This window comes from Diadema setosum, chromosome 22 (genome assembly GCF_964275005.1).
Source record: "Diadema setosum chromosome 22, eeDiaSeto1, whole genome shotgun sequence".
NCBI lineage: Eukaryota > Metazoa > Echinodermata > Echinoidea > Diadematoida > Diadematidae > Diadema > Diadema setosum.
Window position 1 is genome coordinate 18,786,248 of NC_092706.1, and position 26,793 is coordinate 18,813,040.

The 26,793-nt window shown below is 38.8% G+C and overlaps 1 protein-coding gene across 1 annotated transcript in view; it reads left to right on the forward strand.

Moving 5' to 3' along the window:
• LOC140245031 (uncharacterized) overlaps positions 1–26,793 on the forward strand; it is a 335,831-nt gene that overhangs the window by 288,641 nt on the left and 20,397 nt on the right. Inside the window, exons 3-4 of the mRNA XM_072324621.1 lie at positions 14,205–14,293; positions 24,677–24,818. Of these exons, the coding sequence (XP_072180722.1) occupies positions 14,205–14,293; positions 24,677–24,818 (231 nt within the window). The remainder of the gene's footprint in view (positions 1–14,204; positions 14,294–24,676; positions 24,819–26,793) is intronic.

Below are 26,793 nucleotides of genomic sequence, written 5' to 3' on the forward strand. Positions count from 1 at the left end.
AAGTGAGATGTGATGAAAATTTCTGTGAGATAAAGGAGAGTTCAAATTCATATTTTTTACTTCCTTCATTTCTTGGGGAAACTATGTCATAAGTCTGTTATAAAGGCAGGTGCAATTTGTTTTTTTTTTTTTTTCCAGGCAGTAGAGGGATTTTACAGTATTTGTAGATACTCTTTATTTTTTTTATTTTGAATATATGCATGGATTATGCATGAATTTATCAACATGACTGATAAGATCAATTTTTGACAAGTATAATTCAAAGGCTTGTTCAAGGAAGTAAGCATTCATCAAATTGTTACATGTCTTGTCAGAAATGGAGACCATTTGTTGGTATGATGTGTGCTGTCTCTTTAAACTTTAAAAATTGATTTTACCTTTTGATTTTGACAGCTTAACTTTCAAGATCAGTAATTATGTGAATGGAAAACGAAAATAAGTATGGTGCAAGGATGAAGATCCATAGTCACCGCTGTTTGACCAATGGTTGATCAAATCTTCTCCTCGTGTTGATGGTCATCAAATGTTGGTCTAGATGACCACCTGTGGGATGGTTCATCTTGGGTTTAGCTGATGAAAGTATCAAGATGATCCTCCCTTGCAATGATTCCAACATAATTATAAACCAGCAAGTAAAATGCTTGTAGGTTTTTTGTCTGCCCGGCTCCTGCCTTGCTAATTACATATAGCGCAAGTACTTTGAACTTTGAACTTTATTCTGTTTCATTAAAAAACATAACTTTTGTACATAACAAACAGAGGACAGTAAACAAGTATGCAAACATGTAATACATAAGATTTGATAATTATGAATGAAATATGGAAAGTACAAAAGACCAGGGGTCTTGCAAGCCTTGAAAGTAGTGCAATTCTTCCATGAAGCATGTCCCTGGAAGTAAGAAACCTGACGTTCTTGGCTGTAAGAGAAAAACAACGAGCGGGACTGCGATTCATGATGAACTGGTCTTCCCTCATCCCCCTCCCCTTTCCCCTCCCCCACCTCTGTGGAAGAAACAGAATGTACCTGCCCAGCAGAGGGTGAAGAGTGTTTAGGGATGAGCTATTATCTTGACATGTTGGGAGTCTTGCGAGAATTGTATCCTGTCCCCCCATCCTTCCTGAGCAGAGTCCACTGAGCGATAGAGCATGGGTAACTCTGTACTTTTTGCTCATGATCTATGGAAGATATGTACATGTTTGTGCAGGCTTCGCTGATAGTGACCTTTCCAATAAGTACAATGAGATAAGACTCCTATCACCTCGTCCGCCCCACCTTCCTCCAAGAAAATGACAGATGAACTATCTCATTCCCTGCTCGAAAGACAGAGAGAACGCGAGAGTGGTGACGATATCAAATAAAGTTAATCTCTGGCTTTCAGTATCTTAAAGTCTTCTGTTGGCTTGCAAATTGATGCAGGTATAACGCTAGGGCTGCGCTTTTTCAGTATGATTTGATATAGCAATAATATATAAATATAGTTTTACAGTAGTTATGTCATTAATGCACAATGCCATCCTGAAGATAGTTCCATGATGTAGTAATCAATATGCACTTTAGTAAGTTATATTTCTGTGTGCATGTAAAGCATTTGGTTACAGAAGGGACTTCTAGTTTTTCCTTCACTCTTTATGATATTGATCGAAGGAAAATGTTGTAGCATCACGAGCGTAAGATATGCTGGTTAAGTATTTATATTTTCTCGTATGAATCATTTCACAGTATTGAATCAAAGTTTCATCAGATCAGAAGAGTGTGGAGACAGATTTCTTGTCCCAATTTCAATGGCTCACATTGAGCTTTCATAGATTCAGTCACATCAAATCCATTTTCACCATACTGAGTCGGCCAGATGTTACTGCAACAGTAAACATACCACTGAATTTACGCGGCTGTCGTTTTCTGCCACTGAATAAATGTAGTGATTAACAGGGCATTCCCATGCAATGAGTGCGAGATGGGTAATTGGTTTGAATCACATCAAGCAGTCTGTAGGAAGACAATGAATTGGAATGTGGAAACAGTCGATCCTGAAGCGCGTGATGCTTTTTAGCTCCTTTCACAATGGTATGCCCATTCAAGCAACTGTAAAGCAAACTTAAATATCTGCTTCTACCACTTTCACCATGGTAGAAGTGCGTTGACCCATGATTAGCCATTGGTTTGATGGACAATCAGTCAAATGGAATGTTATGCCTGAAAAGGTGAGTGACAAGAAGCATTTTAAGTATGTATTTCAACTGCTGCATGATATTGATTTAACGCCTATTATCAAACAATGAACCGAAACTTGCATCATAAGCTCTGTCACAACTTTTCACAAGTCATAATCATTGACACGGAGATCCACAGAGTGAAGATATCCATGAAGTTCTCACTGATGAATGACAAATTGGCAAAAGTCCACATATTCACCTAATGTACTCTACCCCAGCTTTTCTGCAGACCGCTGAATGAGATATTTTGCCCAGTGCAGCAAGAAACCAAATCCTGGAGTTGTCTGGCTCGCACACAAGGACACGAAATAACAAGTGCAACAACCCAGCAATGTCAAGCCCGTCCGTGCTGCCTATGAAAGACAAATGTGATAACACACGCCGCGTGAAGCCTAAACGCAACTGCCCAAGTGTATATGTGTGTATGTGTGTATGTGTTTGTATGTGTGTGTGGGTGTGTGTGTCTGGTCGTGGGTTCTCCACTGGCTGCACGTTTCTCCATCATCGCTTCTGTCTCTCTCTATCTCTCCATCTCTCCCTTATTCTCTCCTTCTCTCTTCTGGCTTCTCTCTCTCCCTCTCCCTCCCTCTCTGTCTTCCTTCCATTCACTCTCATCACTTTTGTACTGACGGAAGGGTTTTAAAATTCTCCGGCAGGCTAAACTAGTGTGTTAACATTAGTCCAGCAGGGTTCGTGACCGCAATGGATTTGTCCTCGATTCTCGCTCGCATGGTGACGGCGTGTTAGCAGGCTTGGACATTCACCACGTTCGGCTCATCCTTATGCACATATATCCAGATTTTCTTGTCAATGGATATATAGCGGCGATATCTCGGCAACGGCGCAAATTGATTTCTTCTCAGTCTGTTGTGTGCCTTTGAGCTATGCACTCTATCTCCTCGGCCAAAGGATATCATTTCAATGCTGCCAGCGCATTCTATGCATTTTGTCCACTGAATGCTTTTCTTCGTCGGTCTAATCGCTGGAGCCACGAGCTCAGTGTTTGTTGCTTCACAAAGACCTGGCCATGTGTGCATGACATTTTGTGAATGAGTGGAAATAGTCTTTTCATCTTGCCAGAGAGCATTTACCTACCCAAGGACTTTCAGAACCAAGGCGGATACAGAGTCTACTCAGTCGTGTGCCATCTCTCTGTACTGTCTGCGTCTTTAAAAATGACATACAGCACGTTGTCTACTCACTCACAACATTAGGAAGAAAACCGGCATTCTTTGCACTTGCCCTCGTCTGATCACAATCCCCTGTAAAGAAATTAAGGAAGAAAAGGGGGGAAAAAAGGGGGACAAATCTTCGCTTATGCCTATCCCCCGCCCCACCTCCGACCACCGGCCCCACTATAACCAAATATCTGGATTGCCCTATTACTACCGTGCCCCGTACCGACACACAACTGGATGAATGAAGAGGGAGATCAGAGAAGGCCCCGGGGGATTTTGGCACACGTGTGAGTCTGAGTAAGGCATTGTGAGCTGCGGAGCCGCCTCTACGGCCATTCATCGGTCGCTGCTGCTGCCTGCCGCTTCGGCCGGGCTGCTCACCACGAGGGGGCTGACATGTTAGTGGCCAGGATGAAGTCGTACTTGCCAGCAGGTAACGTGAGATCTGTGTGTCATCTCTGCCTTGTGCTGTGCCAGGCAGTGCAGAGCGGGCCCTGCTTGTCGGTGCAGTGAACGGCACTTGCCTGTTCTTCCATTGCCAATTAGGAATGTGAAAAGTATTATAGTCTGCAGAGTGTTTGGTAATCAACACTCATTAATGTGCCCGTTGCATTTACCTTGACGAGTGTCCTATGGTGATGTGATGCATTATCTGTATTCTTCACCAAATTAATCCATTAACAAACGTCATGCTGAGATTGTGAAATTGTTCACTTAGCATCAATTACATGGGTTATCGTGATTGCTAAAACACATACAGGAAGAGACTTGCAGTGTTGGTGGTGCCTTCCTATTCAAGTTCATCTCCACAAATCATTGGTATCATGATATCTATATCCTTAAAATTTGTAATTAAAAGACAGAAGGTGATGACATTAGTCAAGCTTGAACAAAGTATAATGGTACGATAAACTGTATCATGATTGCTTTTTAGATAATTGTTTTGTATAAGTGAAGTGCAGAAATCACATTCCATAGGTTTCTGATAAGTAGTATGTTTGTCTTTAGTATGTCACATCGCTAGGCATATGATTTCAGATTTTTTTTTCTTTTCTGCTGGAGAGAACATCAATGTTTTTGGTGGTTTCAATAATTTTCTGGAAGGAATTAACAGCACCAGAGGATGAAAGAAACAAAAAATTGTTTCCAAGCAAGTAACAAGGTGTATAATGTTGTGTGTAAAATCATTTAGATTTATATCACAATGGTGGGTGAATGGTTGTGAAATCTATCTAGAGAAGTCTCTACAATGCAGGAGGTATCAAACTTGTCAGTAAGAAAGTGATCATTTTCATCAATTTTACCTATGTTTTTTTTTATATATTAATTTTCATAAGTTCTTTTTGTTTCTAAATATGTAATTGTTTTGGGTACGTATAATTCAAACAGAAATTAAGCAGACAGTTTTGTATTGCAGCACAGTAGAGAATATATCACTGCATTATAGGGTATGATATGATGTAGAGTGCTTTGAAACAGCTTATAGCTTGTAAGTGCACTTCATTGTATATAAATGTAATTTTTGTATTGTCTTTAAAACCACAAGTCTTTTAGCTTCTGGTGCCCTAAAGGTTAGCATCCATCTTGATATATTAACATCCTTGAGCACTTTGAAAAAAAAAAATGAGTAACATACTGTTTTGTGCTTTCTTTCTTTATTTTTTCATAGATATGAATGTTTAAAGGAATTGTGTTAGTAGTCTTTAAAGGTCCTGTTTACCTTTGGGAGCAGTGATTTCAAAAAAGTTCAAGATATCACATTTGATGCATATGTTTAGGTCTGTTGTATCACAAAGCATCCTACGATATAAAATTTTTGCAATAAAGCCTAAAATATAAGGAGATATAAGTGGGTTTTTTTTTTCCAATAAACCATAACTGTATACGGTTTAGTCTGGAAACATTCTTATTATAACTATTGTTTACATTTTGTGTATTTAACAACACTTAACATCGATTATACGGATTCAACACTTAACATCGATTATACGGATTCAATTTTTTTTACAGTGGTTGTTTCTATCCCTGACTCACATTTTAGAACTATTTTAAAGCACTGATGCTGGGTTTTTGTTTCATCTGCAAATGGTAAATTATGCCTTTAATCGATTAAATGTGAGTGAGGTATTATTTCTGGAAGAGCCCATCTACCACTCATATCACCTATTTTGAACATTTGGTTACCGAGTAAGAGTAGATTGTTAGATCGATCATCATCTTGTATATGCTAGACTAGACCTGTCTCATTATTTCTCTTGCCTAAGGGGCACAGGGAATATAATTCCAGTAGCAAACTCATTTGCAATATTCATGACATTCTAAAAAACAGAAGTGAGTTGTATCTCCTGACAAAGGTTATATAAGATTTATGGCACCCTCCTTGAAAAAAAAGCAAGAGTGCAAGTTAAAACTGAGTAAAATATATAATGTAAAAACAGTCAAGAAATATTGAGAATCCTAGATCATTTCTCTTTGTGGCTGTGGCTTTCTCATCTCGCTCATAATTTATGAATTGTTCCATGTGTCACTATATACAACCTTTGCAATCAACCTTTTCGCAAAATTACTTGTAACTGAGGTAACTGAAAAACTCAATAGGTCCTCATGAAAATATGATGTGAATATTCAAGTGTGAACTACATGTAGGTGCGTATTGAAATGTGGAGGTCAATTCATATTCCTTTCAACAAGATTAATAAAGGCCTTCACTTTCATGTAAATTACAACTTTCTGTTTGGCTGTTTGTAACAGCTCTTCAATCAAAAAAAAAAAAAATGCCATGTTTTGAAATGTTTACGGTTCAGAGGTCATTTGCAGACCATTGATGGCTGTGAACTGGCTTAAAGGTCCTGTTTACCTTTGGGAGCAGTGATATAAAAAAAAACGTTCAAGATAACACTTTTGATGCATATGTGTAGGTCAGTTGTACCACAAAACATCCTACCATATAAAATTTTTGCAATAAAGCCTGAAATATAAGGAGCTATCACTATTTTTCTCATTGATTCATAACTGTAGATGGTTTAGTCTAGAAACACTTTTATTATAACTATTGTTCACATTTTGTATATTTAACAGTGCTTAACATGGATTATACTGGTTCAAATTTTTACATTGGTTGTTTCTTTCCCTAACACATTTTAGAACTATTTTGAATCACTAATGCTGGGTTTTTGTTTTATCTGCAAATGGCAAATTATGCCTTTAATGTGTTGTGTAAGCAAGACCATGTCCCTCTAGACACATCCAGTTTTTTGGTGTTTTTTTTTTTTGTGTGTGTGTGTGTGGTTTTTTGTTTTTTGTTTTTTTTGGGGGGGGGGTAGGGAGTTGAATGGCACTTAAAAAGATTCAGGGAATGCGAGACTATCATAATTATTTATTTGATTGAATGATACATTTTTTCATACCTGGACTGAGCATAGGGTGAGAACATTTTGCCCCTATGACCCCTTAGGGACAGATTGAACAAATTGTGTTCATCATGTTCATGTCAAGTGGTAAGTAAGCTAATAGCATGCTTGGCTCACCAGGATTTGTCTTGTGATTAATGCCAGTAGATGGACTACAAAGTAGAGGAGCATACTCCACTACTGAAACGTGCTGAGCCCATATGAATAGATTAGTTATGTGTATCAGCAGTATAGTCATTGATGCTGAACATACTTGAAAAGACCGCTGCAAACTTCGGAAAAGAAAGATCCCTTAGGAAGTAGCATTAGAATGTACCAGATCTTACTGGAAGTGGAACATTGCTTCAATTGTCATCGGTGTTTTTATGACAACATTTGGCGAAGGCAATTTATTCATGCTCACTGGGCGCAGCTGCACACGGGCTTGGGTTGAATACGTGCATGTGTGCAAGAGACCTTCAATTCTCTGTTCATTGTCAAGGTCACTGTACTATTTCCGCTGTGCCTAGATAAAGGAAAAAAGTATCAGAACTGGACAAACCTTGACATTAACCTTGAACATTGTTCTGTATTACAGCTTTTATGTCAGGACAGTTATGTGAATATCTGGTGAAACGATAAACATTTTACTTGTGTTTTAGTACATGCTAAAAGTGCCTAATAATTGTGACAAGAATGCACAATGTGTACGTTTCAATGTCAATGTACTAGAGGTGTAATGTTGATATTCAAGAAGATAACCAGATGATCTACATCTGTAATCTCTCTTCTCTTCATGAGCGAATTTTTTTGCTGTATGTCAATTTATGAGATGTGCAGAACTTGATTTTGTAGCCTTGCAATGTTTATTTATGATTTTATGGGTGCATTTATCTAAAAATTTTCTGAGGTAGAATCATGATCCTAAACGCGTTTCAGGCGATGGTTAAATAAAGGCAACCGTGTTTTCAAACACGTTTAGAAACACCGATTTGAAATGCTTTTGAGACCACAATCGTCTTTCTGCAAGTAGATAAACGCAATGCTATTTTGAAACAAGTTTATATCTCAAGGTCAACTGCCAGCAGTTTCCGGTTGTGTTTTCTACTTATTTTTTTTTGTGTGAATGATGAGGCATGTTTGGTAGTACGCAGTTGACCTTTACTTTTCATGTCAAACAGCGCAAAGCGGCTGCACAGTGACAACACTCAAATCATGATTGTACGGTGGCTTGATAAATGCAGCACCCCGAGAATCATGTTTCAAACCATGTTCGTAAATGCCATTTGAAATGCGTTTTAACACATGATTCTCTCTCTCTCATGTTAGATAAACGCAGCCTATCATGATTGACTCAATATTCATTGTTTCTGTTCTGTAAGCCAACTCTTGTCCGTAGGACGAATTATGTAAACATGATTCCATGGAGAATGTTATGATTGCACTTTTGTCACCTCGTTTGCAAAACATATCTGTTCCATTTTTTTTTTCTTTTTCATTTTAATTTGGATCTGACCGGTAATGCACTTTTCATTACTTCCTCCATGGCAACAACTTTGTGAGAAGAGAGAGAGAGAAAAAATCCCCCTGCAATCCGCTTTCCTTTTGTCCATGTCCAACTACTTGCAGAGGAAATGATCTATGTTATCTGTCCCTCCCTACCAACCCCCCCCCCCCCCTCCCATTTCATCACAAAGAACTTAGTGGAATTACACAGCAGAAGGAGAACAACAAATCTACACCTAATCTACTAATTCAAAGAATGTATGTTGTCACAGCTATGAGTGCATCCGTATCATAACACAGAGAAAGTGCTGGTATAATGTGGTCAGTAATGAGAGATACTACCTCATAGTATGTAGTTTTATAGTTGCCTACACTGAACTTCCTGACTGTGGATATCCTGGTCTGAAGGTGACACGGAGGTAGATGAGTTATAGCTCAAAGAATGGCAACATGATTTGCGTGTTCGTCACTTTGTGTCCGGGTCTTTAATTGTTTGTTAGTTTTTCTCCCAGTATATATCTGGATTAGCACGCATTTCTATTCTAACGAGATACTTTGAATTTAAAGACAAAACTGTGTCAATCAGTATGTCATAGATTATCAGTGGTTTCAATTGTGATGTGTTCAATGCAGAAAACTTTATACATTTGAATTTAATTGCAGTGAAAATTACCAGTTCAGGGGGGGGGGGGGGGAATCATCTTCTTTTTTCCGTTTAGAAACATATGAGCAGTAAACCCTGTATCAAACATGTATTCACATTATTGTCATTATCACACATGGACCCCACAACAAAATGATCAAATACTGTAGTAATGCTCTATAAAAAGGGACAAATGCTGTGTCTGTGTGTAAGCAAAATAGATTACAGTATTTTAAAGATGACAATAATAATAACAGTTCATATTTTATAGCACCTTTCCACTAGATACAAAGCACTATGAAATGTCATGTCATACCCGATAGGAAACAATATGTATGATTCTGTTTTCAGAGGCATTAGATTTCAAACAAAATTGCTTGTGCCCTGCATGCAGAGCTAGTGAAGGTAATAGTTGTAAGTAGTTTATGTCTAATCAAAAGAGGCATAAGATTTCAAACAAAATTGATTGTGCCCTGCGCAGTGCTAGTGAAGGTAACATAGTTCTAAATAGTTTAATGTCTATTCAAATTCATGAAATTCTTCCGTTGTTTTTTATGTGGATGTAGGGCAATTTGTCATCAGTTGCAGTTTATGTCTAATTAAAAGAGGCATGATAATTCAATCAAAATTTCTTGTGCCCTGTGTAGGGCTAGTGAAGGTAATAGTTGTAAGTAGATAAAGCAGTGATGTTTGGAATCTGGCGGCAAGTGTGAAACCAGTACAGTGTCCTCAAAAAGCAGAGCTTTCAAGAGAGCTGCAACAGTAGCACCACCATATGGGGGAAGATGGTGGGAGGTGAACTTGATGCCCACTCTCTCTCTCTCTCTCTCTCTGTCTGGGGGCAAAACAGACTAATCCACATTTCATCTGGAAGACCAGGGGAAGAGAAGAAAGGGGCTGTTTGCCTTGGTGCCCAAACCTTATTGCAGGCATTCAGTGGGCTGTGAAAATCAACACTCTGTGGTGACCCTCTGATCTTTTCACATACATACAGCGTGACAGTGCAAGAGGAATGACCTCCGCATAGGGCATGGTGGAAGAATATAGACTCAACATCGGGAGAAGAGTAGAGCTTATGTGCTCTTTTTTTCTTGTCTGGAATCCCTGAGGTGTACTCTGGAGAAAAATGATTTCAGTTTTGCCATGCCTGGCCTCTCTGGAATCTATTTGCCTCGACTACCAGAGAGTGATGGTATGGCATCAACATACAGGTGGTCTGTAGGTTCAGTGGGTCCCAACCCATTAAAATCCCATCATTCAGTCATCAAGCGCACATTGATGAGGATTGCACCACTCTAGGTTAATCACACCCTGGCATTAACAGTGGACCCCGTGGTTTGGTGATGAATTACCAGCTGGGATCATTTATTTTCTTTTACAGACGAAAGAGTATGACCATCCATTAATTTTGCAAGTTCATCTTATACTCACATCCACAATGTTCCTTTGTATCAATGTAAAATATAATGTCTGCACCAAATGTTGGAATATGCATGTATTTTCAAGAGGACGAATTCATTTATGTTGATATGACAAAAGCTTGTTTATAATGTATAAACTGATATTAGGACACTACGCTTGACCGTGTTCTTGTAAAGTAGTGAATGTCAGCGATGTCTATCACTATGTGTAGTGAAGAAGTGCTGACATAGGATATATGCAGAGAGGCATCGTAGGTACGTGCTACAAAATGCTAATCACTTGAAATATTGCTATGGAGGAGACAGTATTCCAATGGAAGTGGAATGTGAAATTTGAGGTGTGATTTTCCACATACCAGCAAATGTATCACCTCCCTCGTTTGAGAATCTTTGAGATCATACGGGATGAAACTGCTGATTTTCACTCCTGTCGTATCCTACATGCTGAATGTTTCCACAGACATGTAGATAGACCTAAAGATAGTTTTGAGGGATGTATACAAAGCACATACTTCCCTGGTGCATAAACTGTGTGTGCCACATGTTGGCTTGCATTGCAGATTACTTGACTGCTCTTTGTTTTGTTTTATGCCTTATCTGAATGTCTCTGTGTTATGTGATGTGTCAAGCTGGATGCACTAAGTATGTTATGATCGTGCAATGTATACGTTTTCGTCGTGGGATCCGAGTCCAGTATTTCTTCTTTTTTTTTTCCTCAGAGTTATCTAACTACGAGAATAACCCACTTTCAGCTGCACTCTATCCCAAAACACCTGTTGAGTACATACAGGGGTAGGGACTAATGGAGCAGTGGCAATGCCCTTCATGCTGAGGAAAAGGAGTTCAAAATGGAGATGCAGATTGCAAGGAGAATGGCCTCTACCCACAAGGGTCTGGAAAATTCATTGAGGAGAGCGACATGCTAACATAATCCGATTGGGGTGGGACTGTGGAGAGCAAGCATTCTCATGTAGCACGATAATCACAGTACTCAAGTCAAAGCATCATGATTCTCGCAGGCTGTCAGTGTGTAAAGCCGTGTAGAAAAATTCAGACAAAATGGTGTTCCTAGTGAGTAGGTAGGCCTTATACAACAAACACAGAAAAAAAGTTGACCTCACAGGAAAAGTTGATTCTTTTTTTTTTTTTTTTTGGTGGTCTCTTTTGATTTTGATACCTAGACCTTAGGTAGAAATATTATCTCTATGATGCCCATATATGCATTGTTGTGTGGTATTTTAAAGAGAGAGAACCTTATATTTATTATTCATGGCATATCTATTTGGTAAGAGTAAATGATGCTGCCACTCACTGTCTGTTGAAAGGATAGAATGATGGTAATATTTTGACTTCTTCTTCGCTCTTCATGTGTAGACTTAAAAAGACATCTGATCCTTAGAGATCTGCGGGACTAGTCTTTTCCCCTAGCCTCTTCTCTCTTAGCTTGTTGGTGCAGGCAGGAGCACAAGTCCGACCATTCAATTATGCCTGGAGGGTTCTCATGTATTTGCATGAAGGAAACAAAATACCATGAATGAAGTGCCAAAGGAAAAATATATTGCATGATTTACATGTAGAAAGAGAGATAGAGAGGGATATATTTGTGTAGATCGATAGATGGATAGATAGATAGATAAATAGATAGATAGATAGATAGATAGATAGATAGATAGATAGATAGATAGATAGACAGATAGATGGATAGATAGATAGATATGCTTTGTGGTTTTGTTTTGTGGGGTTTTTTTCAGTATCTTTAGATTTATGAAGAACTTATGAGCACCATCTATGTATGTTATGGAAATCTATCATGGCACAATATTCAGTTGGATTTGAGTCAGCTAAAAACTATACTTATAAGAAGTATTTCTCATATCATTGGATGCTATTACAGTGTACATGCTAAACATTACTTGTAATCATGGATATGAGTTGTGTCATTAAAAATTAAAGATATATTTGTATTTTGATCTGAGAAACAGAAGTATGTAATCTGTGGAGATGAAACACTGAGTACCATGGCATGTTTCTGTTTACTTGTATCAAATATCTCTGTATATGCACATAAATTAAGCTCAACTTTCCATGCACTAAAAATGAACCTTGTATCATAACATCACGTTTGATAAGCAAAATAACTGTATAATCGTAGGTACAGATTAGCGCCATCTGTCTTTGTTACTAACTGTTTCTGTATTCGATTTGAAACATGAAATGTTTGTGCATACTGGTACTTGGCTGAACAAAATCTGTATTAATCAATTTCTGGCCTCTTGATGGCAGCAGACACATTACTATGACAGTTCTAGAAAAAAAAAAAAAAAAAAAAAAACTGCTCTGCACTGAGCAAGGACATTCCTGTTCTTGAGAATATCATCAAAGGTGATGAAACCCAGAGTGACTGTATAAAGAATTGATGTTGTTTTGCTTTGTTTTGTTTTGTTTTGTTTTGTTTTGTTTGTTTGTTTGTTTGTTGTTGTTTTTTTTTTGTTTGGTTTTTTTTTGTCATGGGACTAGTGAGGTGAAGTTGTTGTTCTGTCTCTTTTGGATGTTGATATGTTTCCTTTCCTGTGTATGACATTCACTAAAGTCATTGGTCATAGTCACACAGGAGTTATCATAATGCCTGCATTTCTGACAACTGATAGGGTTTGCTATATTGTAGTGCCCAGGATATGTTTATCAGCAATTTTGTGATAACCATAGCATAGAAGAGATTCCCAAACTGTTGTGTGTCCACAAATTTGATGTTTAATTCTCATCAATTCAGGATCTGATACTACTAGGCCTGTTTTGGTGAGGTAATGTCTGCAGCTATGTATAATTGATGAATGCATCAGCACATTTCAGACAGCTCTGTGTTGGTTTGATGAACCCCTGGGGTTCATCAAACCAACACTCATTCCAGTATGTGGGACCAGGGAGGCACCTCCCAGGTGGGACAGGGTATGAACACCATGAGAAGCAGGAGAGAGAGTGTACTGCCCACGGAGGCATTCTAGTCCCATCTCAGCCTTGGATCAGTTCATGAAGCGTTTCGGCAGATTTTTTTTTTTTTTTTTTTTTTCTGACAAACTGTTATAAGCTACGGAAATTCTTGCATCTGATTGTCTGAGAACAAATTTGTCTGACAAATTTGTCAGACAAAACACTACATGAAATACCCCCCTGGGGAGCATTTCATGAAGCGTTTTGTCAGATATTTCGTCCTGTTAAAAGCTTCAGAAATCCTTGCATCTGATTGGCTGACAGCAAATTTGTCCGACAAGGTTGTCGGACAAAATGCTTCATGAAATGCCCCCCCAGATCTCTCACACCTGGTTGGTACATTCTAGATTAGTGAGGTTTAAAAGGAAATCTTGCTCCTCCAAGAGTTTTCTGAATATGCCAAACATACATAACCCCTTTAAAAATGTGAGTTAAATGATTATTGTCTTGGAGGTTAACTTATATTTCTTAACCTTTTATATGCTTTGAGTGCCGATTAGCACAGTAAAGCCGATAGCAATGTGCACACCGTCCAAAGTCCCTGACATAGGAAAGTGAAAAGGTATTTCCACTTTTAAACAGGTTTCTGAGGATTGCCATCATCAATACCCAAGGAAACTTTTATCAATGCTAAGATAGGTGTTTGCTATTTGATCGTCGGTCAAAAACGTTAGCAAACCCATGTGAACAGTTTTCAGTGTGTTTATCATACTAAATGGTTGATAAATGTTTTGTAATGATTTATTTGTAGTCGACCTGTGATGCATTCATTCATATGTGATCATGTGGAATTTTACTTTCCATGATGGATTTCAACATTGTGCTTAATTTCGCTTTTGTTTTTCTTGTGTTTCCTCCCGTACAGATGAACTGAACGAGCTCATCAAATGCATGGTGTGTGGGGATACGTCGACTGGTTTTCATTATGGTATACACTCGTGTGAAGGATGTAAGGTAGGCAATCAAGGCCCTTTAAAGGGATCGTATAGTTTTGGTTGAGACCTAATTTCAGGTTTCTAACATTTTTGGTAAGATAATGAGAAACCTCTTGTGAAATATGAAAGAGCGTGTAATTCCACGAGGAATTCAATGTTTATTTGATGAATATTGGTTTTGAAATTGCTGAGATATCCAAAACAAAGCGATTCTAGTAAAGTGTGGGACCCACACTTTATTATGATCGCTTTGTTTTACTTTGTTTTTGGATGTTTCAGTCATTCCAAGCCCGATTTTCATCAAATAAACTTTGAATTCCTCCTAGAATGATATGCGCTGTACTATTTCGTAAGTGTTTTCTTGGTATCTTGCAAAAAGTTAAAAGCCCAATTCTCATCTCCACCAATACTGTACCATCCCTTTAACACACACTCTGGGTGCGAGTGATGAAGCGGAGTGAGATGGTCCTGGGAGGACGGATGTTGATGTGACATCTAAAGCAGATCATGATCGGTGGCTGTCGATGTGATAGATGGTTTGATGGAGCTGTGATGGCGTGGTGGGAGGGACTGTGACATCATGATGCAGTATTTATACCAATTTCACCATCAGCATCATTCTTGAATGAAGCGGAATACCAGTGGAATTAGTGATAATCACCCGTACGATTTGATGCTGGCAGAATATTGGTCAGGACTACAGGAGGTGGTAATATATATATATATATATATATATGCAATGGTTGACATTTTGTAAATGATTTTGCAATTGATTCTGTGAAACAGTGCTCTAAAAAAAAAAATAAAATAAAATAACTCCCATCACATCAACCTTGTCAATTAGATAACTAGTAGAAGGATGACAGTCCATTAGAGCAATGGTAAATTCTTAATGTGTCTGTGGGATGGTGCATTAGTGATAAAACGATGAGTGGTTGAAAAGACCAGAGAGATGAGTTATCGAACCATGAAGTATTATGAACGATTGGTATGAGGGTGATGAGAGAGAGAGAGATATCATATCACAAGGTGAAGGCTGACTTATGTCATGTCTGACTCTGTCTGTCTAGACGTCTGACTACCATTCTGAGTGTAATGAAGCAAACTACTCCAAAGATACGGTAGAAAGGTACACGCTGTCGGGGGATGTAGACAAAGTTGGAGTAACTTGTTGTGGATGCCTTCATCATCATTTGTCGTCCAGATAGCTTTTGTCATCCAAATAGCTCTCCTCTTTCTAGACATCGATCTTGACATCTTGACAAGATTCATGACATCTTTTAGTTCAGTGCAAATTAGTATTTTGGGGGAGAAACTCTGAAATTCCAATAATGAAATGCTGTTATTTGAAATGAATTGTCACACATGTCAGGTGACAGAAATTGGTGCAAAAATGAAAAAAAAAAAAAACCAACAACAACAACAAATATTTGTGCTTGTCATAAGTAACACTATTTAGTGTCTTTATTCCACAAAGTTTAAAACATACCAAATTCATCTTACCTGGCTGAGCACACACACACACACACACACACACACACACACACACACACACACACACACACAAAATGAAATGAGTTATTAATTCTCGCATGAAAATTTCCACTTTTACAGTAATATGTTTGTTTATGTGAATCATCAGATGGACTAACCCAGCATAAATGATAAGAATTTGCTGGAAACCAAACACATATGCACACATACACATACAAAAATGTTTGCATATATCCACACACACAGCACAAACGTACTGGCACAAACTATTTTCACAAATAGGGCATTCCTAGAAAGGTATTTAGAGCATAGCTTTTTCCAGTTTAGAAAACATTATAGAAATTACATTGTTAGAAAAACAAAATCCTGCTTGGTTAAGATGATACATAGACTTGCATATTTACAGAAAATGTCATGATACGTATCTTTACTTTTGCTAAATTTCAAAAGAACATTTCAAGTTTCAAAAGAATAGGAATTAGTACACGAATAGCATGTTGGTTCTTTCAAAATCCAACCATGATGCTACTGCTTAGAAACGTGGAGTCAATATGGGAACTGAGAATCGATGTCCTATATGGTTTTCAGCAATGCAGTTCCTTCATTTCTGGAAATAATGAAGATTTGCATAAATTGTCAGTTTCTAGCATATTTGAGACAACAAGAATACTTTGAGGCATATGCAGACAAGGTGTAAGGGAGAAAGGTACAGAGAGAGACAAGGGAGATTAAACGCTAATATGATATGGACTGGCCTTGAGGGGTTTTACGATTATTCATTGCCTAAACTAGAATTGTACTGCCCGAGTTGAAGATGAGGGCAGTACGATTCTTGTGAGGGCAATTAATGTCATATCCCTCGAAAGAAGCCAGTCCATATTATTATTATTACCCCTTTCAGGCATCTTGAGCAGTAGCATAGATTATAACAATGTAAACTTTGTACAACTTTTCAATAGCAAATTTTCACTCCACTTCAACTCGAGCTCTACACCACTGCAACCATACCATGCACACATGCACCGCTCAGCTATGCAGCGCGTAACCACCAGCTCACACAATGGCACGATCGTCTTCTATTTTTATGTGTTAGCGTATGAAAATTTGCCCTCTGTCGCAAAACTCAGACATGCGGCACGCATTACAGCCATGCGCGCACAGTCACACATATAGCTACACATAGAAGGCAGATGCAGGGATCGTCCTCAATTCTTACGTGTGCACGTATGGGAATTTACCCTCTGTCGCGAAACCATTCCACGAGAAACTCTCATCAACAGCAAAATTTCATCACCAAGTACTCAAGTGCCCTGATGCTATATTCCCCTCATATTTAACACGTAAATCCTGTAGGCATTCTTAAAAAGGAGGATATAAGAAATTTACCCATCTTTTCCCTGCTGGCATGTAGAACGAGGGGAATACAACTTTTTAGAATCACAGCTCAAATGTCTGATTTGGGCAATAATACATTTTAGTTTAAATGGTAGATGATGAAAAGGAGCTTAGAATACAGAGAGAAGAATGAGGGGAAGTTGACATAGCAGGAGGTCAGGGATATCAGCCCATTGGATGAGAGAAACTGAACAGTGTCCACAATACAGCTACAGTGTACACTACTTCTCGAGGTCTGCCAGGCCATGCCAACACTGATTTCCAGCTGATTGTATTCTACATTTAATTACCCTGATACACCATTGTGAGCAAGGCTTAGCTTTGTCCTGTGGATGGACGTCAAAGCCACCAGTGCCCAAATTGCGCTCACATAATATTGAGATACCACCTCGGAACCCTCCCCTTTTACACCACCTAATTTGTAGTTTCCCAGAGGCAGTGACCTTCTGGCTCTAAAACAAGCCATGGAAAGGCTTTCCTTCATTGTCATTACTCGTGTAGCATACATATTTCATGAACTTGTCGTACAGCGCGAGGGGGATCAAGATTGTCTTTAACAAAATAAGTTTCCCTCTCCCTCGGCCGGCCGGCCGTTATATGACATTGGAAGTGCAAGGGGAAGCTATGTGGCACCAGTGGGTGTGTATGCAGGATGGTGAATCATTTCTTGGACCTTGTCAATCTATCATAGTGCTGCTAACCATTCAATTATTCAGGCCACAAAGCTCAGGAGGGTGAGATTGAAATTGCATGCATATGTTTGGCTATCAGCTCTGGTATAGGAGATAGATCAGAAGGAAATTGAGGAGGACGAGGAGGAGGAGGAGGAGGAGGGGGGAGGGGAAGGAGGAGATGGGGACTCTAAAGACACTGGGGGTCATCCCCTGCCAAGGTGGTGTTTAATGATCCAGAGATTAGGATGCAAAATGGAAGAGCTCTGGTGATTGACCCTCATCACTAGTTTGTGGCAGCTTAGGCTGCATTTATCATCTTTCCCCTGTTTGAAACACATTTCAATACCCACTATCAAAACGTGTTTGCAAAGGCCTTTCGCATCGTGTTCCTTACGTTGTTGGTTGCATTCATCAACTCAATTGCGAGTCAAGAGGAAGGCGCTTCCATTGCACTGTTTGACCCAAGGAGCCGAGGTCCTATAGTTGGCATGAGTACTAGGTCCAAGCTATAAACGTGTTTCAAAACGACTTTGTGTTTATCACCTCTGCCAAAACGCTTTTCTGGCTCAAATGCATTTGAGATCACACTTTTTGTAATCATTCAAAAGGATATCTCTAACCCCAAGATCCAAACCACTTTGCATTTATCATTTGCCCAAATATCCTTAAGTCATTTGGAAACTTGAATTCTATGCCAGAATTGAGATGATGAATGCACCCTTTGTCTATTAATCAGCCACTCACAGCAATGCCATCAGATTAGCTTATCTGGCTAGATCAAAACTTTCTAATATGTATCCAGTATAGATGGCTGCACTTGCGTGAGGGAGATAGAGAGATTAAAAAAAAGAAAAAAAAGATGTTGCAGTAGCATTGAAATTACAAGCATTATCAGTATTTGACAAACAGCCCATTTCTTGGTTGTCCATTAAATAAAACATGTTCAACCTGTTGAAGACTAGTCCCGAGTATACTCGGGCAGGCATCTATGGGAAATGTGTGCTGTAGCAAAATCAGCCCGTCCTCAACGGGTTAATGCTGTCAATCTAGCGTATGCATGCACCTCAATGCCAGAAGGTGAAATAAAGAAACTTGCATAGTTTTATGTTTGTATCAACTACGTGGAATGATCATATTTTCAGAACTGTTTTATATAACCAGTTTTATTATGATTGAATGAACGAATACTGATTTAAAGTTAACAGGCTGCTGGGCAAGCAGAAGTTGTGGTAAAAAAAAAAGAAAAGTCACCAGACTTCAAGGGGAAATCCAGTCCAAAAATAAATTAGTCTGATTAAAAAGAGTAAAATCTCGTATGAGTTCAACGGTAAGAATTTGACTGAAATCAGATGAAAAATATGGAAGTTACTAAATTTTGAAGTTTTGCTAATTTCTGCAAAACAGTTCTTGTACAGTGGATAAGAATATGCAAATAATGTCGTAACCTCACAATTTTCCATTGATCATGTACAAAAAATGATGAAAATTCAATGTTTCTGTCATTGAAGTCTAAAACATGCTATTCCTGGTTGAATAGCTTCAGAACAGTGATCAGGTAGATATATCAGGATTTGAGCCTCGGGCATAATTGGAAATTTCAAAATTTTATGTACAAACTATGTGGCAAGTTGTGAGAGGATGACATGCTCACTTTGTCATTTGCATATTCATATTGACCGTTCAAGAACTGTTCCCGCAAAAATTAGCTAAGCTTCAAAAATGTCATAACTTCTTTATTTTTCACCCGATTTCGATCAAAATTTTACCATTGAACTCATGATATTTTAGTCTTTCTTATCAGACTAACTTATATTTGGACTGGATTTTCCCCTTTAAACAGACTTCATCATTGAAGTGGCTGTATGGCAAGATATCAATTTGACAAAGTTTTACGTGTCTGAAAAACAAAAAAGTTGCAATTGGAACTAGAGAGTAATATGTCAAATCATGGGAGACGATATCTGGATGCAAATGATTCTCCTCAAGACTGTGACTCACCCAATAGGATTATCATGGATCGATGATGACCTCCAAACTCTTATCCTTTGAGCTTTGCTCATATTCAGCGATATTTTATCAACAATCTATTCAGCCTGGTAACTGCAAAATTACAAGGTCATGATTGAGCACTTGGGATGAAGGTAACTTAGTTTTAAACCCAGTTTCCTGAATATGTTTTTCTTCCATCCCAGGGGAATTAAGCTGGTGCATGGTAGGTCTGAATAAAAGGAAATCTCGATGCTCATCTGTCGGGATGAGCATTTATCGCTTGATTTTGACTGAAGAAGTCACAGATTTTTACATTTTTTGTGTGTGTTTTGTTTTTTGTTTTTTTACAATGCGTGACACTATGGATGTGCCTGTATCAGTAGAGTTGACTCCGTGTGAAAACTGTTGAGAGAGAGAGAGAGGATTATGCCATTTTGCTCACAAGGGCAGAGGTTGTTGTGGTGGTGGTGGTGTTCATGATGATGGTCTCATCATCATGCATGCTCATCATCATGCATGCTTGAAGTTTTGAGTGGAACATTCTCGACTGAGAACCAGGTGGGCATCATACGTGATGAGGAGATGATGACAACGACGATGATGATGATGACAACGATGAGGATGATGATGTTGATAATGATGGTGGTGATGATGATTATGAAAATGATGATGATGATGATGATGATGTTGATGATGACAACGATGAGGATGATGATGATGACGATGACGTTGATGATGACGACGATGTTGACGATGATGTTGATGACGACGATGACGATGATGATGACGACAATGTTGACGATGATGTTGATGACGACGATGACGATGATGATGATGTTGATGATGACGATGATCATGATCATGATCATGGTGGTGGTGGTGATGATGATAATGAAGATAAAAAATGATGGAGATGATGATGGTGATGATAACAGTGATGATGTGGTGGTGTTGGTGATGATAATGAAGAATAAGATGATGATGGTGATGATGATGAATTTATGATAAAGATTATGTTGATGATGATGCTGATAATGATAATGATTAATCAATAAAAACACTAAGGAAGAGCTTGTTGTCCAGACCTACAGATCTGCAGATTACATAATGTGGTGTTATAGTCCACTGGTACTTTTGCCTGGGACAGTTGTTCAAGTTGGAAGTGAATGATACTTATTGATGCTAAGATTTTATAAAAATGTTAGAAATTTCAAGGCATTGATATTGCTTTTTGTATTAAAAATGCATTTGAGAGTATGCACTTGTTGTGTCAAGACCATCTAATGATATGAAAGTCAAATATGTTGGTAATTTACATATCTTGCTGTTAATGATATTTCTGAGTGAATCAGATTGTCCATTCATGAGCTTATTGTAATGCTTAATTTGGCGTGACTAATGACAGACTGATCTATGAAAATTCCTTTACCCTTTCTTTAACCAAGTGAGGAAATTTCACAAAAGAAGGTCATTTTATTCAGAGAATTTAATGTTATCGTTAAGAGGGTTTTAGAGTGTCCTTTGAATGTGATAAGTTTACTAACCTGCATATTTATGAAAGCTATGTCTTACCATGTCTGACATACAATTGTAAGAACAGAGATGCTCTTCCTGATACACTAGTGTTGTTAAGACTGCTTACCAACATGGTGTAATGTTTGGGGGGCCCTTTGCTTTTTGGCTTGTCAAAAGGCGCATAAAATATTCAAATGCATTCCGCCGGCCGACAGGTTCGCAGTTTGTGTGGGGTCAGAGGGGTGAACTTGAATGACAGCAGGGAGTTTTGGGGCCGCGCATGGCGACGCGTCCCATCAAACACAGGAGGCAGAAGCTCCTATCCCGTTTCAGATGCAGTAACATTGAAGTGGCCCACTCCATTCCCTTTCACCTAAAATCAAAGTGTGCCTTCCATTTCCCTCTCATCAATAAATCTCATTTTGCCCCCCTCCTCCTCCTCCTCTTAGATTTGCTAATCTCTCCAACCCCCTGTCAATTACTCCCCTCTCCAAACCGTCTCGCTGTCCGGGGGAAAAAAAAAAGAAAGGAGTTGGAATCGTAAATTGAAAGAAATGAAAATCCTTGAACTTCCCTCTCTGCGGAAGAGGGTCCTTGACATACATGTTTGTGTGTTGCACCAAACAGATATACGCCTCAGCCAGGCTTCGATACCCAGCTCCAGAGGGAGACATTAGCTCAAGTAATACATTATTTGCGGTAATGAGTATTTCACTCGAGTGTGCCTCTCTCCACAGCCACAAAGTTGCAGCCATTACGGGTCCGGCTCTCACCAGATTAGATTGGAATGAATCGAGAAACTTTATTGGATGGGGGGTAAGGGCAGGGGGCATAGGTCACATACACTAATCAACCTGTCTCTTATAAGGTATATGTGGTTCAGCATGGCTATTGATTCACAATGTCATGCCACCTTACTGCTAATAATCTGTCTCAAATATCAGTGTAGTGCAAAGTGGTTGCAAAGACATTGCTTTCTGATGCAATCATCAGTAATCTATCAGATGTACACCTGTTCGTCAGAGCTTTTCCTTGGCACAATATCCAGAGCTCCAATGTTACGATATTGAATGCACGTCTAAATCACGTACATACATGTTATTTTTCTACATGAAGTATTGTAGATCCAGCTGGGAAAGGACAGGTGTACCCTCCTCATTTTATTTTGATCATCAAGCTTTTCTGAGTTAAACAATGCTTTCTCGTGGGACTGTGTTGTGTCTCTCTCCAGCCATTTTTTTTTTCATATAAATATAAAAAAAAATCTTTGATATATTTTGATAGTGTATCTCCAAGCCTGTTGTTTGAAGTCCTCATGCCCCTCACTCATTTTTTTTTTCTGTGACATGTTAATGCTTCTTTAGTATTATGGCAAACTTATTCTGTGCTGAACAAAATGCGGCAGTGCCCTTTCCTGTTGGATCCATGTATTATGGATGTTGCAGAATTTATCTTTGCTTCGAAAATCAAAGCTTTTAAATATGTGTCTTGGCTCGGACATTAATCATCTCTCTGCAAGTGTATTTATGGCTGCATTTTTCATATTTTGCCAACACTGCTGCATGACAGGAATAATTCAGTTTCCGGTACGTAAATATGCATCAGACCCCGACAAGTGGGTGTGTGAATAAGTGGAAAATCAAATTGGCGCGTGACAAATGGAACAGGCATCTAAAATAGATGGCAAAAATCCCCCCACTACAACTCACTGTCAAATCCCTTGAAGGTAAGAGTAGGATTATCCCCTGATTAAGGTCCATAGAGCCTGCCAGATCAAGGTATCAACTCCCTCAATCCACGCAAAGAGAGTGAAAAAGGATGTCAAAGTTCATGAGCAGGACAATTTTGTAAGAGAAATTTAAGCCTGTGGTCGTTGTTGATATCGTCCTTGAAGTGTGTATGTGTTCGCAGTGTTTAGTATCTCAATGAAGGTTATTGATGTCAAGATCTTGTAGTCAGAATAGTATCCTCCTATAAAAGGCCAGGTTCCTCAGGGACAGAGTTAAAACCTCCTAGGCTGCCAATTACTCAACATTGCTTACTGGCTGCCCATAAAAAATACTGCCTCTGTTTTGTGATCACGTGTGAACTGTATTAAAGAGAAATAAAATCCACACAGAAGCTATCAGCTTATTAAGACCTTGAGAATGGAGTGTCTCCAGTGTCAGTATAAGCAGCGAGTTTGAAAAATTTGATCTTCGAGGAAAGTGCGAAGCTAGTGACTGATAAATGTACAAATTAGTGTGGAATATTATGCAAAAGACTCTGCATTTGCATTGACCAAGGCAGTGCTGGACTCTTTTTCTTTCTCATTGACGTATGTTCAAGTGGTCATAGTTTTTCATGTATTACAAGTTATCTTAATGAAGTGGCAATGGCGAACATAGAATCAGCAGTATATTGGTTGCAATTGATGAAATCTGTAGCGAAATTGGGCAGATATGAAGAAAGATATAATGTGAATATACAGGGCACCTTGAAAGCATCATCCACTTATAGGACCTTAAAAATTACTCTCACTTGATGGTCACAATACTGGTGTTGAACTCAATACTGAAGAGGCAGGAAAAATCATTGTTTTTGGACTTTGTATAAAGGAATCAAACTCCCCCAGTCATAGTCTTAAAGATTGTCTTGACATATAGAAATTAGAATAGGAAGATTCTGCAAAGTGATGTCACAGTCTTATCAACATTGCAGCTATGTTGAATTGCTCATATCACGCCATGAAAGATTACACAATACATAAACTGGTCACAAGATTGTGTTACTTTTCATTAATTTTCATGAATCTTTTTTTTTTTTTTTGTTACTGCATTCATTCCAAGATTCTGTCTGTGTGTGTGTATGTGGTAAGCTTTGTCCAGTTCTGCTCCAAATGACGAATGTGTCTCTTAGTTTTTGCCCTGATTTTTCAACATTCTTTACTAATGAACAAAGTCTGCATGCAATCAAACTCTTTTAAGGAGTATGTTCGGTTCTTCATAGCTGTGCACACGCAACCCCTGCTTGTCAGGCGGTAGACAGGTAGTGAAGAAAATGCGATGAGAAGTCAGTTCACTCGGGAGTGTTTGGTGAAATCAAATACAAAGAAGATTCTCCTGCAGGAGGGGCCTAAAACCTCCCTGTGTCTTATAAAAAAAAAATGCTCTTACGAGGTAAACTCCACTGCCCATTACCGAGAGTGATGCAGTCTAGCATTAAGTTATACTCTGTGTTACAGGGATTGCCGGGCCGCTTCATCGAGGCACGGCCACGCTGTTAACCCTGCGTATTTGCCGTAAGACGCTAATCATTTCTCCCCCCATTCTTGTTTGTCCCCTTCTGATTGGCAGGGCTTCTTTAGGCGAAGTCTCAACCAGCATGAATCATACACATGTTCAAACAACGGCCAGTGTGAAATCTCACTCTACACGAGAAACCAATGTCAACTCTGCCGATGGAAGAAATGCCTGGGTGTTGGGATGTCAAAAGACGGTGAGTATCCCAGTATACCTCCATCCAGAGACCAGGCTTGGAGGAAGGATGGGGGAAATGGAGAGAATGGAAAGGGACGCATTGAATGAGATGGAAATCGTATAGGAGACGGTGAAAGGCAGACGAGAAGAACAAAATACAATGGGATTCTATGGAATTGAAACTTAGAGGGTGGCGTTTGGCAATATCTCTTTATTGATCAAGGAACAGAAAAGTGATACCCTATTGATTAGCAACAGTCGCAGCCATAGTTGCCATCCGATCACAAAAAAAAAACCTGAAAACTGATACCCCACAGATAATCAGCAATCACATTCGCCATTTTTGTCGAAATTGGGAAAGATACATGGTAATGCAGTTTAAAGATTCAACACTTCATCGTCATGTCGGGGTTGCTCCTCCTGAAAATGTAAGCCAGAATATTGCATGCTAGATATCATTGAGTCATCTTTCCATCCACTTTTCATGCGGTAGACATAATGACATAAATATATACTCATCTCTATCAAAGGTTTGTCTTAATGTTACACAAATCACCTTTCAACAAAATATAATGTATTTTCCTTATCTCAGTGTGATGGTAATGATAGTGTCAAAGGTGATGATGATTATGAATTCATAAGTGATGACAGTGATGATATTGTTGATGGTATATGATATGATATACTAGGATAATAAGTAACATAATCGTACAAGTTCCTTCATTACTGTAAAGCAAGACTTTTGTGCATGATATCTTCACGAATTGGAGCTGACGGCCTTTTTACAGCATGAAATTTTTGTGAATTGTCACTGGCATTCAGTGCAGAGTGCAAACAAGAACTTTCACATGCACTTTAATTTTGCGAATCTTGGCTCTTGTGAAATTCGCAAAATTAAACTGCATGCGAACATTCCTTGTTTTACAGTATTTGAGAGAGGAAGATATTTATTTGTGGTGATATGAGCACATCAGCAGGGAATACAGTGCAATGTAGAATATTTTGAGTAATTACAGGTATGTGAACTAGGTTGTTATCGATGCCAAAATTCAAAGAAAAAAATGTAAAAAGTGATCATAATGAATTTAGTGAGAGAGGGAGAGGGAGAGAGAGAGAGGGAAGTGATGTACTTGTTCAGAAATAAAGTTAAATTCTGGTTTATTGGATTGTCAAGGTCAGGTGGGAAAAGGTAAAGGAAGGATATTGGGGCCACAGAGGTCTGAGGTCTGAATAGATACGAATGCACTTTGTTCTTGTGCACGAGGGTCCGGTCACAAATTTTGACGCCCGTTTACGTTTTGATAACTGCATTGTCAGCTGACCTTGATTGTTGATGAGGGGAGAATGAACAGGCAGGGCTCTTTACGGTGTGTAATGATGAGCTGGATGTCACACCTGCCTATAGACTATATCATGAGAGTGGCATCCCGTAAACATGGGGGGGAAACTCGGCAGAATACATTCATCTGGCACCGTGGCCTAGTCTAGAGTTTCAGCCAGTTAAAGGTCCTGTTTACCTTTGGGAACAGTGATTTCAAAAATGTTTAAGATATCACATTTGATGCATATGTGTATGTCTGTTGTACCACAAAACATCCTACCATATAAAATTTTTGCAATGAAGCCTGAAATATAAGGAGATATCAGTATTTTCCTCAATAAACCATAACTGTAGAAATAATATTACCTTTAACATATGTCAGTGACGAGTCAAGGAAATGTGCACTTTTTTGCCCCCCCCCCAAAAAAAAAAAAAAAAAAAATGAAATTTTCTTTTTATGCAGTTCCTTATGTCATTCGACGCATGTGACATCATACACTGCAGTAGTCTTGTCATCCAGCAGTGGCTGTGCAGATACTTTAAAGGGGATGGCCAGTAACTGATCAGTGGGAATCAGTGGGAATGCTGGGGGATGATTGTTCCAATCCGGGGCGATCGTTAACAGCCCGTTAACGATCGCCCTGACACTGTGCAGGCATGTTAACCTGGAAAC